Genomic DNA, 15,809 nt, shown 5'->3' with positions numbered 1-15,809 from the left:
TCAATTCTGACTATGGTTGCTGTCTGTACGCTTTCCCCATTGACAGCATGTTTTTTTCCCGGGTGCTCCTTTCCCCCCACACTTACAGCATACAGATTTGTAGGTTAATTGGCTTCGGTAAAAAATGCTAGTGTATGGGGATCGCTGGTCGACGTGGAGTCTGTGGGCCAAGGGCCTGTTCCACACTATTGTATTGTATTGAATTCAATTTATTGTCATTGTCTCAATTAGAGACAACGAAATGAATTTCCCTTACAGGCAGTATCATAAAAATAAATAAATAATAAATAATAAAACATATTAAAAATAAAATTGAATTAAAAAAAAGCACAAACACAGAAAGTCCACGACACAACATAACATAAATGGCACCAAGGTGAGGAAGGCACCATAGTCCAGCCAGCCTCCCCTCCGTTCTTCCCAGATGTTCATCCGTGGTCGGGGCCTTCCGAGCACCCGCATTCGCCACCCTGGGTGGCCCGATGCCCAGGCCCTCTCGCCGGGCCGATGGAACACCGACGCTGATCCCCGACGGTGAACATCCTCCTCCTCAGCGGCCCGGACCTCCAGATCAGCCGGAGTCCGCAGCTCCCGAGTCCACAGGCCGAGCCGGGCAGAGTCGCAGGACTCCGCGCTGTCCATCAGCGCCGCCCGCGTAGGGAGCTCCGCAAACCGCAGCTCCATGATGTCGGTGCAGCAGGTCCAGCACTCCGGGCTCCAGACGGCGACCCCCGGTAAGGCATCACCAGCCCCGCGATGTTTCAGCGCTGTCCCGCCGCTGCTGGAGCTCTGGTCGATCCTGGCAGGAAAGGCCGCGCCAAACCAGTAGGTAGGCCGCTGGGGGGGGGGGGCGAGGACGCGACTCGAATAATAGTCGCGTCCTCACCAGGAAGCGGCTGAAGGACGGTATCCCCCGCACCGTACCCTCTTCCCCCACATAAAAACACCAAAAAAAACACACTTTAACATAACTAAATAAACAAAAAAACAAAAAGAGGTGGAGGTGGAGGCTGCTGGCACCAGCGCCACCGGAAGTACACACTAACTCTAAACTAAACTAAATAATGGGGTTAGAAGGCAGCTGAAGAGCTGTTTCTCTTTTATACTGAGGTGATTGCAATCTGGAACCGGCAAAGGTGGTGGAGCAGGAGCTCTCACAACATGGAACGTATCTGTATAAGCTTTACTTAAATGACCTTGGCATATAGGATATGGACAAGATGATGGGAAATGGCATTATTATTGATGCGTAACCTGACCACTCATCATAACTGGAGATACACAAAAGTGCTGGAGAAACTCAGCGGGTGCAGCAGCATATATGGAGCGAAGGAAATAGGCAACGTTTTGGGCCGAAACCCTTCTTCAGACTGATCATAACTGGAGATGTTTACTGTGCTCTTACTGTTAGAAGTGGCTGTTTTTACTATTCATTGTATATGGGCTTTGATTTTTAAGTAAATTGATGTTTGTTTCCTGTTTTTTTTTTAGAGTCAGTTGAAAGAGTAGTTATGGATGGGCAAGTTTGTCCAATCCAGGCAGCATTCTGGTAAACCTCTTCTAAACCTTCTCCAATGTCTTCCTGTAGTGGCAGAACTGTACACTGATTGCAGCCTAACCAACGGCTAACAGCTGCAACATAACTTGTCACAAGTCGTAGGAGCAGAAGTAGACTTTTCACCGCAACAAAGATAGACACAAAATGCTGGGGTAACTCAGCGGGACGGGCAGCATCTCTGGATAGAAGGAATGGGTGATGTTTCAGGTCGGGCCCCTTCATCAGATTCAAAATGTTACCCATTCCTTCTATCACTGTCAGAACTAATGAGTCACTGGTTTGTCAGTCACAGAAGCAGCAGCTTCAATGAGGAGAACTTACGAACCTCAGTAGGATTATAGAGTTGTGTACTTGAAATGGATTTTCAACTTAAAAAATGCAAGCCATTGCTGGTGTGAGCTGAGCATTCACACTGTGCACATTTATAGAGACTGAGAATGAAACCACAATTTATTTTTTCCTCAGTCACGCCTAAAATTGTTTGAGGCTTTTGGACAGACGCATGGATGAGCTGGGATGGAGGGGTGTGGATCATTGAGTGTCATAGAGTGATATAGTGTGGAAACAGGCCACTTGCCCACACTGGCCAACATGTCCCAGCTACATTAGTCCCACCTGCCTGCGTTTGGTCTATTGAATTGAATACTTTATTGTCACATGTGACAAGTCACAGTGGAATTCTTTGCTTGCCTCCACTATCACCGCCGGGTTCTCCCCAAGTGAATCGAGGACATAGGTTTAAGGTGAATGGGGGGAAATGTTTTAATAGGAATCTGAGTGGTACTTTTTCCGTATAAAGGGTAGCGGGTGTATGGAACAAGCTGCCAGAGGAGGTAGTTGAGGCAGGGACTATCCCAACATTTAAACAGTTAGACAGGTACATGGATAGGACAGGTTTGGAGAGATATGAACCAAATGCGGGCAGGTGGGACTAATATAGCTGGGACATGTTGGTCGGTGTGGGCAAGTTGGGCCGAGGTGTGTCTATCCAAAAGCCTCTTAACCACTTTTAGACAATTTGTAGACCGATGAGATTAGTTGTTCTTGGCATTATGTTCAGCACAGATGTTGTGGGCCAAAGGACTGTTCACTTGCTGTACTTTTCATCGTTCTAATTCTTTCTTCTAATTTCAGGGTGTGGAAGATGCATTCTACACACTAGTGCGTGAAATTCGTAAATACAAAGAGAAGATCAGCAAAAATGGTAAAAGGAAGAAAAAGAACTCGAAGAAAAGGTGCATAATTCTTTAAAATAACTTGGACCTGTGACCCTAAACTGCAAGGATTGTGTATCATAAGTGAACAAAAAATTGAAAGATCTCTCTCCTTAACAATCGTCATTGTCTAACCTTACCCTCGACTTCCAACCTCCACCGAGCTCTTTTCACCTGAAACCGAACAACCAGAGGAAGCAAAAGTAGACTGCAGTTTTCACAGCTTCAAACATTCAGGGTCGCAGCAATGCATTAAAACTGCAGTTTCCCAGTGCAGACCACGTACAATCATACAGCTATTGAAATGTGATTGGAAGAATTTATAGGCTAGACGGTGTAGTGGGGATGTCAGGCATCGATGAACACCTGTGAAGAGATCAGCAGTTAACTGGATTTCAATGCTCTTGAAAAGCTCAACATTTGTACAGAAAATGTTTCCCCTTTTCCAAATGCAGATTTTTAAACTTTCTCCACCATGCAAGTTGAGTAATACCGGATGACTTCCTAACTGGTCTGCAGATCAATAAAGGGAAATGAGGAAGGGAGGGAGGGAAGAGAGAGAGAGAGAGAGAGAGGGAGGTGTGTCTGTTTTGTAATGTTGGAGTGGATGTTTCTTGCCATCAGGTAATGGCAAAAAACATTAATGGCAGAAGATTACACAGCCATTCACTTACCTTCCTGCCTTCCAAGCTTATAAGCCTTTATAATCTTGCTCCCTGCGAAACACCTAACGTCACAGGACTTGTCTGGCATGATACTTTTTGCATTGACTAAAAGGTGAAGATTTGAACATGAACCCTGTTTTCATAAGTACAGCTTAGATGTTGAGTATTTATGAAAGAAACTAGTTCATTAATTCGGCAGACTGAAGAAGGGTTTCGGCCCGAAACATTGCCTATTTCCTTCGCTCCATTGATGCTGCCTCACCCGCTGAGTTTCTCCAGCATTTTTGTCTACCTTCGATTTTCCAGCATCTGCAGTTCCTTCTTAAACAATAGTTCATTAATTCACTACTTTGCTGAACCCAAATGTTTATCTTTGATTTTTTAAACATTTAATTTGCATCCTGTACAAATGCAGTTATTGTTGGCTAATAGTTCCATAGTTAATTGACACACTCCATCAGACTACTGTGAAAGGTGTCAATTTTGGAGAACTACTGTTATGTATTGTGTAAGTACTGCACTAATCTGTGGCAATCTCCTCAATACCATGTATAATTCAGGATGTATGAAGTTGTTTCAACAAAGTAAACGTGTCTCAACTAATTTACTGATCTATGTGATACAAACATGACAGCAGAATCACCATTTATTTGACAGCAGACGACCTGTGCCAGTCACTACATGTATTAGAACATAGAACAGTACAGCACGGGAATGGGCCCTTCACCCACAATGTTTTGCTGAACATGAAGCCAGATCTCATCTGCCTGTACATGATCCATATGCCTCTATTTGCCTATCTAAAAGCCTCTTAAATGCCACTATCCTATCTACCTCCACCACCACTCCTGGCAATGTGTTCCAGGCCCCTACTAACCTCAGTCAAAACCTGCCCTGCACATTTGCATTAAACTTTTCCCTTCTCACCAAATAGCTATGCCCTCTAGTATTGGACATTTCTATCTGGGGGTAAAAGGTTCTGTCTCTGCTCATAATTTCCCCCAAAACCACCAGAAAAAACAATCAAAGTCTATTCAACTTCTCTGTGTAGCAGAACATTTCCTTTCCTACAGTACAGCCTTTGTTTCAAAGTCAGGTTTAGGTTTAGACATAAACTGATGTACAGCTGAACTTCAAGTTACTTTTGTATGTACTGGATGTAGCAGCACTTTGAAGGCCAATGTTGATCATGACTGATACAAAGTTATTTGGAAGGCATTAAATCTCTGAGAATGTGGGTAAAGATGAACTGTAATAACTCTGCAAGACCTTGCAAAACTTGGTAGGTCCAGAACAGTTTGGCGAATTTATTCATATTTGATATACTGACAATCCTTGGATTGCAAAAGCCCTGACTTATGAATTTTCCACCTGACAAAAGATGTTTGAAAAATCTTGAAACAATTTCTAGACAACTACTTCACAGAGCATCAGAATTGGGCCTGTGAGGCAACTCTGAACGGTACGACACAGGAATAGGCCCGTCCAGGACATGATCTTCTTCTTGCACAGCCTAAAGTTGTAGGACAACTTGTTCTATTTGATCTTACTTGATTGTGCACTTCAGGTTGATTGCATTCGTCGAAACTGGGCGGACCACGTGAAGGTTGCAATCTCCCACCCTGTCCAGGACATGATGACTGCCGAACATGATGCCAATCTCACCTGTCTACACATAATTCATATCCCTTCATTCACTGCATATCCATGTGCTTATATTATCTAAGAGCCTTTTAAATGCCACTTATATCTGCCTCCACCATCATTCTTGATAGCGTGTTCCAGGCACCCACCACCCTTTGTGGTGGGGAATTGCCCTGCACATTGCCTTTAAAATTTTCCCCTCACTGTAAAGCCATGCCCTCTGACATTTCCATCCTGTTAATAAGGTTCTGACTGTCTTGTGATTTAGAATTGATTAAGTGCGGAGGCAGAGGTGTTATTTTCAGTGCGATTGAGTGTTTTGAACCACTGTGCCGACTGTTCAAAGATCTGTGAGGTATCTTCTGCTGGTTGGGAACGGGCCACTTCTCTTCCAACCCTAAGTCCCAACAATTGAAGGCTGTGTCGAGCAGAGCTGGGATCGCTGAGCAGACCCATTCAGTCAGTGAGGCTGGCTTGTAGCTCTTCCTACAGCTGCTTGCTCCTCCATCTCGGCTGTGTCTGTGATCCTCTCATACATTCAGTGTTTGACTTACAAAATGTTTGGGTTACCAACAGTTCTCAGGAACCCAGGGATCGCATGTACTTAATGTATTTGAATGTCTTATTTTGTTTTGCACTTGAACAAATAGATTACAAGTGCCAATGGACGATTTTGAAATTGTGAATTCATCCACCGTTAGTTCACATTTCCTTCAGTAAACTGCTTAAGCGGAAGCTCAGCAGTTAAATTGCTTTCACAGTAGTGTAATTGGCTCCCCAAATTTGCCAAGAACAAACGTGCTTTATATCAGATTTTAAATGGTTCATAGCTAATCAGTTTTGAATTAGTTATTCTTGCGGCACTTCAATTTGCCCAGCTGGCGATGTTTGCTTCAGCAGTGTAGTTTGCAGAACTGCGAAACTGTCTGAATACAAGATATCCTGTATTCAGCATTGCTAGAAGAGGGTCTCTGCTTACAACTACATTTAAAAGACGGTACTGCAAAATGGGTAGCTCTCTTAGCGGCTGCAGCCTGACCAGGTGTAAGTCACCATTGACTGTTCAGATGAGTGACTTCTGCAGTCAATGTTGTGATATTTAATGCATTCGGTAATTTAGAGGGATACCATGGGTGTGAAAGCCTGCCAACATTCATACTGTGGTGAACTTTGTACAAAAAAAAAGTTGGACTGGAAATTGATAAATTTGTGACTTTTTCTAAAAATGTAATTCACTTTGCTGTTTTAATTCATTGTTATATTTTAAATAAAGTGTAGCCTGTAATTCTTGATTTTTTTGTCAATCAAAAATGGATTCAATTTTGGTGATTAGGCATATACAGATGGTTAGTAAGACAAAATAAAACAAAGATTCTGGATTTTGCATTTGGGGAAATTGCGAGGTATTGGATATATTCAGAGTTGGTGGAATTTTTGGAGACTGCGAGATTAACCATCTCTCGTGACACTGTCTGTCTAGCTAGTATTTCTAGTATGTTTCCATAATATAAGATGAAGTGATTCTACTGTTTAATCAGAGGGTGGTGAATCTGGAATTCTTTGTCATAGAAGGCTGTGGAGGCTGTCAATGGATATTTTAAAGGCAGAGATAGATAGATTATTGATTAGTACAGGTGTCGAGGGTTATGGGGAGAAGGCAGGTCACTGGCCTGTCTCTCCTCAGCCACCTCCATTGCCAGGGTGAGGTCAAATGCAAGTTAGAGGAACAGCACCTTGTATTTGCCTGGATAGTCTACAGCTCAATAGCATGAACATTGAATTTTCCAATTTCAGGTAGCCTATGCCTCCTTTCTTCTCTGATCCACTTAGGTGCTCGAACACAACCACTACTTTACAAAGCTCCCCAATCCTCATAAATGTTTTCCCTTGCTTCGTCTCTGCTTGGTTTGACCACAGGAGAAGCGATCACACTGTGGGCATGGAATGCAGTAGACCAGGCTGGAAGAGTTGCTCTGTCTCACCTCGATGGGTTGTTTAGGTCCCTGGATGATGGTAAGGTGGAGTCTATCTGCCCATCGTGTTTGCTCTATTCTGGCTACACATTACCTAGCAGCCTTAGTCACCTCCCTCGCATTCTAATATTTCCCCTTCCCTCTTAGTCTTGATGTACGGTCTCAATTCAAAATGCTGCTATACTGTGCTTCTGAGCTCTTCCTGTGTTTTTTAAATTACATTTTTATTACAAGGAAAAATATGAGTTTGCACACTTCGATATGTTGTATTTCATTAACTGTCAGAAACATTTCAAACTGTTTTCAAACGATAAAACAGAAAGGCCAGGAACACAAACTACTTTCCCTATGTGAAGAGATATTACAAATTCTCCTCTTCCATCAGTGGTTAAAATCAGAAAATTGACCAACTGGTGTTCTCTCTCCCTAAGCACAATGAAAGTTCATGGGATGAAGAACTAGAAAGGCAAATTAGGGCTGATGTTATTTGCTTGTCTTTAGAGATAGATGGATTGTTAATAGATCTAGGAATCTATTATTGTACTGTTACAGAAGAACTGAGAAATAAACTGAGAAGAGCTGAGAAATAAAGATTACATGAATTACAAACAATAAATTTGGTTGCAACTGTTTAAAATTTAAAAGTGCTGTTTATTTTGAAAATTACAATGATTAGTGTGTCAAACAGGTGGAGGAGCTGCATATCTTACTCTGATTTGAGGGCACAGTAAAGCTTTCAATAATGACCATAAGCTGCTGTCTGTGCATTCCGCAATAGAGTATTTCTGACAAGACCAGTGAAAAAGAGAGAAAAAAATGGAAAATACCACAAGCATCATTGTAAAGACGAGCAGAAAACCCAGAAGACATATGTTCTTTATCTGAGAATGAAACAAAATGGACGGGGCCGAATGGTTTTCATGTCTAGAGAAAGGGAGAAAAACATTACAATTTCCAATACAGGATCTGGCATTGTCCAAATAAGAAATACACACATTTCTTCTATTGATCACTACAGGTGTCTTAAGATTGAGACATTTGCATTAGTATATGAAATAATATCACATGCCGATCACTTGGTCAGTGCTTTCACAGGTCGATGTCACTTGCAACCTCACAAATAAATAAATAACTCCAAATTAAGATTGCAATTTATAATGCATATTTCCGAAGAGATTATATAACTATTGGTTAAATTTCATTCGGCTATGCATTTGATACTGGAATAAACTTGGGAGTTTAAACTAAAAGGAGTGGGGTGGGGAGCCAGTTGTAGGACAGAAGTTGGAAGGTGATGGGAAGGTAGAAGTTAGGACCAGTAAGTCTCAAAGGTAAGACAAATGAAGGTGAACTTAGGATCATGCTTGCGATTATGATGTCGCCATTGTGAAACATGGTTGTGAGATGGACACAACTGCCAGCCAAATGTTCCAGGGTTTCTATGTTTTAGACCTGATCGAGGGGGAGACATAAGAGGTGAGGAGTTGCTCTACCTATCAGGGAGATTGTCATGGTGGTTCCCAGAGAGGACACACTGGCGGGTTCGTTCACACAGGCGAAATGGGTGGAGCTTGAAAATAAGAATGATGCAAGCACTCTCTAATGAGATTGTATTTATAGGTCCTCCAATAGCAAGCAGGAAATAGAGGAACAGATATGTAGACAGATTACCAAGATTGTGCCAAAGCAACAGGATTGTCTTAGTGGGCGACTTTAACTTTACCAATATTGACTAGGACTTGCTCATTGCTAAAGGTTTAGACAGTGCAGAATTAGTGAGGTGTATCTCAAGAGGGTTCTTTGGTCCAACCTCAGATAGTCCAACCCAAGAAGGGAACACTGGTGCTTGTCTTGAGAAATGAGCTTGGCCAGTTAACTGGTGTTTCAGTAGAAGAGCATTATTGGGTATATTAATCACAACTCCATAAGCTTTGAAAATTGTTCTAAATAGGGATATAGGTAGACTTTGTGGGAAAGTGCTAAATTGGAGCAAGGCAATCTACTTTATTAGGCAGAGCTCGGGAGGGTACACTGGATATAGTTTATTGTTTAATTTGGTTTATGGTCACGTATACCGAGGTACAATTAAAAGCTTTTTGTTGCAAGCTATCCAGTCAGCGGAAAGATTATGTGATTACAAGCAAGCCATCCACAGTGTACAGGATAGAGGGAATATCATTTAGTGCAAGATAAAGTACTGTAAAGTCCAATTAAAGATGCCTGAGGGGTGAGACTCATTCCTGATATTGCTGGTGGCCTTGCCGAGGCAGTATGGTGTAGATGGAGTCACAGGAAGGGTGGTTAGTTTGCTTGATGGCCTGGGCTACAATTTATTGCATTCTTGGATGGAGCTGTCCCCAAACCCTGCTGTGATGCATCCCGTTAAAATGCTTTCCACAGCACTTCTGTAGAAGTTGGTGAGAGATGTTGAGGACATGCCATACTTACTCAGGAAGTAAGGCATTGGTGTAATTTCCTGGCCATTGCTTCGATATAGTTAGTCCAGGACAAGTTGCTGATGATATTTACTCCAACTTTCAACCATCCCTGCTTCAGCGCTGTCAATATATACTGGGGTATGTGTACCGCTTTGCTTCCTGAAGTCGACCACTGTCTATGTGACATTAAGAAAGGCTGTTGTCTTGACATCAGGTTACGAGTTTCTCAATCTCCTCTCTACTCCGTCTCGTCTAGTGGAGCACCAGTGTTGAGGATTATCATAGAAGATGATTTGTCTCCTATCCTCACTGATTGTTGGGTGTTGGTCAGGAAGTCGAGGACCCAATTGCAGTGCTGACTCCAAGTTCCAGGAGTTGGGTTTGGATGGCATAGATTTGCTACAAGCAGCTGTAGTCTATGAAAATAAGTCTGATGTAGGTGACTCATTTATCCAGGTGTTGCAGGGATAAATGTAGGGCCAGAGATGGCATTAGCCATGTTGTGGCGATAGGCAAATTGCAATTGGTCAATTTTGCTTGGTGAACTGGATTTAATTTGTTCCATAAACAGCCTCTCAAAGCACTTCATGATGGTGGATGTCAAAGCCACTGGATGGTAGTCGTTGAGAAATGAGATCTTGTTTTTCTTTGGCACCACGATGATGGTGGTCTTCATGAAGCAGGCGGGTACCTCAGAACGGTGTAAGGAGGGATTAAAGATGTCCGTGAATACTGCCGCTAGTTGTTCTGTGCAGTTCCTAAGGATGTGGCCAGGGACTCTGTCTGGGCCAGTTGCTTTCCATGGTTTTTTTTTTTAATTGAATTGAATCCTTTATTTGTCATTCAGACCTTTCACTCTCAGATAGGCTGATCTAACCTCTGCAACAGTGACCCTGGGAAGAGGCACACTTGAGTCTGATGGGACGGATGTTATCGCCCCTTTGTCCTTCTAGTCAAAGCGAGCATAGAATCTATTAAGTTCATCAGGTAGAGCTGCAGAATCACCAGTGATATTGCCTGACTTCGCTTTGCAGCCAGTTACAGTATTCTGCGTGTGTCTGAATGGTTATACTGGGACTCAGGATTGTCCCAGTATTGTCTTGGCATTCTTGAAGTAGTTGTTAATGGCTAAGACCACATCTCACACAGAGTCGTTTAAAAGCTAGTTGATCGAAGTTAAGAACCAGCATGTAAGGAGGGACAAAGATGCAAAGTGAGGGAACCTTGGATAACCAAAAACGTAAACCTGGTCACAAAGAAATAGGAAGCACATACAAGATTTCTGAGGATGGAATCTGACAGGACCTTTGTGGAATATAGAGAAGGAGGAAATAACTCAATCAGGTGATTAGAAGGGCCAAAAGGTGCCTCAAAATGGCTTTACCGAGTTGGATTAAGGAAAACTCCAAAGCTTTTTATACCTACATTAAAAACAGGAGAGTAAGCAAGGACCACTTCAGAATAAAGCATGGAATTTATGCTTGGAGTCTGGGGAAGTAATTGTGGTACTCAACGAGTACTCTGCATCAGTCTTCACCAAGGAGGACATGGAAGCCAGTGAGATTAGTGTGGAGAATACTGATGTGCAAGGGCAGTTTGAGATTAAAGGGCCTGTCCCACTTATGTGTCCTTGGCAAATTACGCGACCTCGTGGTCGCGTTGAGCCGAGACGATCGAGCGAAGGTCGGGCGTGATTACATGCGTACGCCCAATTGTCTGGAGCGCGTGACGTCATTTGAAGATGGACACAAAGCTGGAGTAACTCAGCGGTGACCGGCAGCATCTCTGGAGAGAAGCAATGGGTGATGTTTCGTGTCGAGACTCTTCTTCAGTCTGAAAAGGGTCTTGACCCGAAACGTCACCCATTTCTTCTCTCCAGTGATGCTGCAGGTCCCGCTGAGGTACTCCAGTATTTTGTGTCTATGTTCAATTTTCTTGTCCCCGCTCTGGAAGCAGAAGTGGGGGCGGATCCGGACCGCAACGGCTGTGAGCCCCAGGCCGAGTTCGGCGATCGTTTGCCTGCTTCTGCTGCTGTTGGAGGTGAGACGTTGCGTTGCGCCAGGGTCTTGGGCCTGTCCCACTTTGGCCGTCAGTTCCGCGACAGGCCGTTGGCGCGCGAAGATTTCGTTCATTGCAAGAATTTCGGAGCCCCTCGCGATGTCGGAACTGGCCCCGCACAGCTCCATACCCCTCCGCGCTTCTAAGTGGGACCGGCCCCGCCTAGCCATACGGTGCCCGTACGCCTCAAGCGACCACGAGGTCGCGAAATTTGCGAGCCAAAGACGCGTAAGTGGGACAGGCCCTTAAGAATGTGAAGGTGCTTGGGCTCTTGAAGAGCATTAACGTGGGTAAATCCCTAGGACCTGATGAGATTTATATATCACATTATTGAGAGAGGCAAGAGAGATTGCGGGAACCTTGATAAAGATCGTTGCATCTTTCTCAGGTATGGACGAGGTCCTGGAGGTCTGGAGAGGAGCTAATGTTGTTCTGTTATTTAAGAAGGGAACTAGAGAAAATCCAAGGAAATATAGGCCAGTGAGCCTCACATCTGTGGTAGGGAAGCTATTTGAGAGGATTTTTCAGAATAGGATTTACTCCCACTTGGATGAGAATGGATTAATTAGTGACATTCATCATGGCTTTGTATACGGCAGATCGTATCTTACTAACTTTATCCAGTTTTTTGAGGAGGTGGTGTAGGTGATCGATGAGGGTAGTGTGGTGGATGTTGTCTACATGGATTTTAGTTCGGCATTTGTTAGACTGATCTAGACGATTAAGATGTACAGTGACTTGGTTACGTGGATTCAGAATACCAGATTCCAGAACTGACTAACTGATTGAAGACAGAGCATTGTGATGGAAGGATGATATTCAGGCTGGAGGTCTGTGACCAGTGGAGTTCCGCAGGGATCTGTGCCTTCTATCTTCTCTATAGTTGAAACAAAAATGGTTCCTTACCACAACTCTGCCAATCAATTAAAATTTGCCGCCAAATCTCACAGATGTGGATACCACAAGAAACAAGTCCTGTTAAAAAGGACATAACACTTACTGCTCATCAGCTGCTTGTGCTGCCAACTCTGACTGTGTCATATTCCATCGAATGCACTGTTAATCAAAATGAAAGAATTAAATTATCAGGTAGCTCTTGAAACATTCAACAATAGATTATTCTGTCCAAATAGTAACAGGACAATGCTCTTATTGAGGAGTGAAGTTATTTTACAATCTCCACTTCAACTGTTACCAAAATTATTAGATTTCAAACCTAATAGCATTTCAGTCAATTAAATGTCATGACATAACCTCAGCATTATTCTGTATATGTTTAGCAGCTCAGCAAGAAAACTATTAGGCAGTCTAGATTAATGTTTGCACTACTTCTATAATCTTCGCACATTTCTGCTGTTTTACATTAATTGTTAAATTTGTAATTGTACGTATCATCAGCGTATATTGATTACTCTGCGCTTCACGTCAACAAAGAATTTCATTGCACCATCATCAATATGACAAACTAATCTGGTTTGAGGTAGTGATCATTTCAGGTAGATTTCCAAAAAAATCCCAGGCTAATCATACTGCCAACTTTCAAAATCCACATCCAATCATTTTCTACTAAAAGTCAGGGGATGAGCAATTTTGACTGCAGCGAACAAAAAGCATCACACTTGCTCTGTACTTCACAATTTATTGCACAATCTATGCATATGCACCTATATGTTTTTGTCTTGTAACACAACACAATATCAAATTTAAACATAAGCATCAAAGTTTTATTGTTTGAGGGCATTCACTGGCTGACTTAGATTTAGAATCTAGGTGACAGTACCAGACTCAGCTTTAGTTTAATTTGGAGATACAGTGCAGAAACAGGCCCTTCGGCCCACCGAACCCTGCACACTAACACTATCCTACACACACACTGGGGCCAATTTACATTTATATCAACCCAATCAGCCTACAAACCTGTACGTCTTTGGAATGTAGGAGGAAACCAGAGCTTCCTGGAAAAAATCCACGCAGGTCAGAGAGAATGTACATACAAGTACCCATAGTCAGGATCAAACCTGGGTCTCCGGTGCTGTAAGGCAGCAACAATACCACTGCGCCACCGTGCTGCTCATATCCATATTTGTGACCAAATGTTCTCCAGTGGATTAAAACAGAAAATACTGCAGTCAAAATAAAGTAAATAAGAATCAAAAGAACTTTCCTCTGGCTGCAGTATTGTGTGCAGGATAGGTTTACAGGGATAAGGGCCAAACGCAGGCAAATGGGGCTGGCATAGATAGGGCACATTGGTCGGCATAGACGAGTTGGGCCAAAAGGCCTGTTTCCATGCTATACAACTCAATCTGAACATGATTGTGTGGGAGAGAGTACAAAGATTCAAGAAGTTTCCTGGTTTAGAGGATTTTAAATAAGGGACAGATTAGATAGGCCGGGCTTGTTTTCCATAGTGCAAAGCAAAATGAGCTGTGGCCTGATGAAAGCATGTAGAATTATGAAACATAAATAGGGTAGTTAGTCAAAATCATTTTCTCCCCATAGTAGCTATCAAAATAAGACGATATAGGTTCAAAGTGAGAGAGAGAGGTTATAAAACTGAGAGGCTCAATGCTGGGACCCCAGCTATTTACAATATATATTAATGATTTGGACGAGGGAATTGAATGCAACATCTCCAAGTTTGCAGAAGACACGAAGCTGGGGGCAGTGTTAGCTGTGAGGAGAATGCTAGGAAGCTGCAAGGAGACTTGGATAGGTTGGGTGAGTGGGCAAATGCATGGCAGATGCAGTATAATGTGGATAAATGTGAGGTTATCCACTTTGGTGGCAAAAACAGGAAAGTAGACTTTATCTGAATGGTCGCCGATTAGGAAAAGGAGATGCAACGAGACCTGGGTGTCATAGTACACCAGTCATTGAAAGTAGGCATGCAGGTGCAGCAGGCAGTGAAGAAAGCGAATGGTATATTAGCATTCATAGCAAAAGGATTTGAGTATAGGAGCAGGGAGGTTCTACTGCAGTTGTACAGGGTCTTGGTGAGACCACACCTGGAGTATTGCGTACAGTTTTGGTCTCCTAATCTGAGGAAAGACATTCTTGCCATAGAGGGAGTACAGAGAAGGTTCACCAGACTGATTCCTGGGATGTCAGGACTTTCATATGAAGAAAGACTGGATAGACTTGGCTTGTACTCGCTAGAATTTAGAAGATTGAGGGGGGATCTTATAGAAACTTACAACATTCTTAAGGGGTTGGACAGGCTAGATGCAGGAAGATTGTTCCCGATGTTGGGGAAGTCCAGAACAAGGGGTCACAGTTTAAGGATAAGGGGGAAATCTTTTAGGACCGAGATGAGAAAAACATTTTTCACACAGAGAGTGGTGAATCTCTGGAATTCTCTGCCACAGAAGGTAGTTGAGGCCAGTTCATTGGCTATATTTAAGAGGGAGTTAGATGTGGCCCTTGTGGCTAAAGGGATCAGGGGGTATGGAGAGAAGGCAGGTGCAGGATACTGAGTTGGATGATCAGCCATGATCATATTGAATGGCGGTGCAGGCTCGAAGGGCCGAATGGCCTAATCCTGCACCTATTTTCTATGTTTCTAAAAGAGATCTGAGTTATGTTCTCTTATGCTGTGCTTGATTTCTCTTAAGTTGCTGCCACAGGAGGTGCTGGTGGGCCTGTTTCTGGATAAATGTGAGGTTATCCACTTTGGTGGCAAAAACAGGAAAGTAGACTTTATCTGAATGGTCGCCGATTAGGAAAAGGGGAGATGCAACGAGACCTGGGTGTCATAGTACACCAGTCACTCCGCAACATCGCCAAACTCAGACCCTCTCTCACACCGCCTGCTGCTGAAAGACTCATCCATGCCTTCATCTCCTCCCGACTGGACTATTGCAACTCACTTCTCCTTGGCATCAGCTCCACCTACATCAACCGACTCCAACTGGTCCAGAACGCAGCCGCCCGACTCATCACCCACACCAAATCCTGGCATCACATCACTCCAGTCCTCAAAAAACTTCACTGGCTTCCCATCTCCCACCGGATCACCTACAAAATCCTGGTCACCTACAAAGCCCTCCACCATCTGGCCCCCCCATATCTCACTGACCTCCTCTCCCCCTACCAACCCTCACGGTCCCTCAGATCCACATCAGGCGGTCTCCTCTCCATCCACAAGTCCAACCTCCGCAGTTTTGGGGACAGAGCCTTCTCCAGGGCAGCTCCCAGGCTCTGGAACTCCCTCCCCCAACTGATCCGCAATTCCGTGTCCCTCACCATCTTCCAGTCCC

The 15,809-nt window shown here is 43.5% G+C and overlaps 1 protein-coding gene across 3 annotated transcripts in view; it reads left to right on the top strand.

Moving 5' to 3' along the window:
- Positions 1–6,366, top strand: part of LOC116966848 (GTPase HRas-like) — a 41,653-nt gene extending 35,287 nt beyond the window's left edge. Inside the window, exons 6-7 of one of the 3 annotated variants that reach the window (XR_004410075.1) lie at positions 2,693–4,596; positions 4,642–4,674. Coding sequence is in view for 2 of the 3 variants with exons in the window: in XM_033013188.1 (XP_032869079.1) it covers positions 2,693–2,809 (117 nt within the window). In the remaining variant the exon portion in view is untranslated. Of the gene's footprint in view, positions 1–2,692 lie in introns of all 3 variants that reach the window. The other 2 variants (XM_033013188.1, XM_033013189.1) reach the window with 2 other exon arrangements.
- Positions 6,367–15,809: the final 9,443 nt, after the last annotated feature.

Source organism: Amblyraja radiata, chromosome 38, assembly GCF_010909765.2.
Source record: "Amblyraja radiata isolate CabotCenter1 chromosome 38, sAmbRad1.1.pri, whole genome shotgun sequence".
In the NCBI taxonomy this organism is placed as follows: Eukaryota; Metazoa; Chordata; class Chondrichthyes; order Rajiformes; family Rajidae; genus Amblyraja; species Amblyraja radiata.
This window is presented reverse-complemented; position numbering and strand designations above follow the sequence as displayed.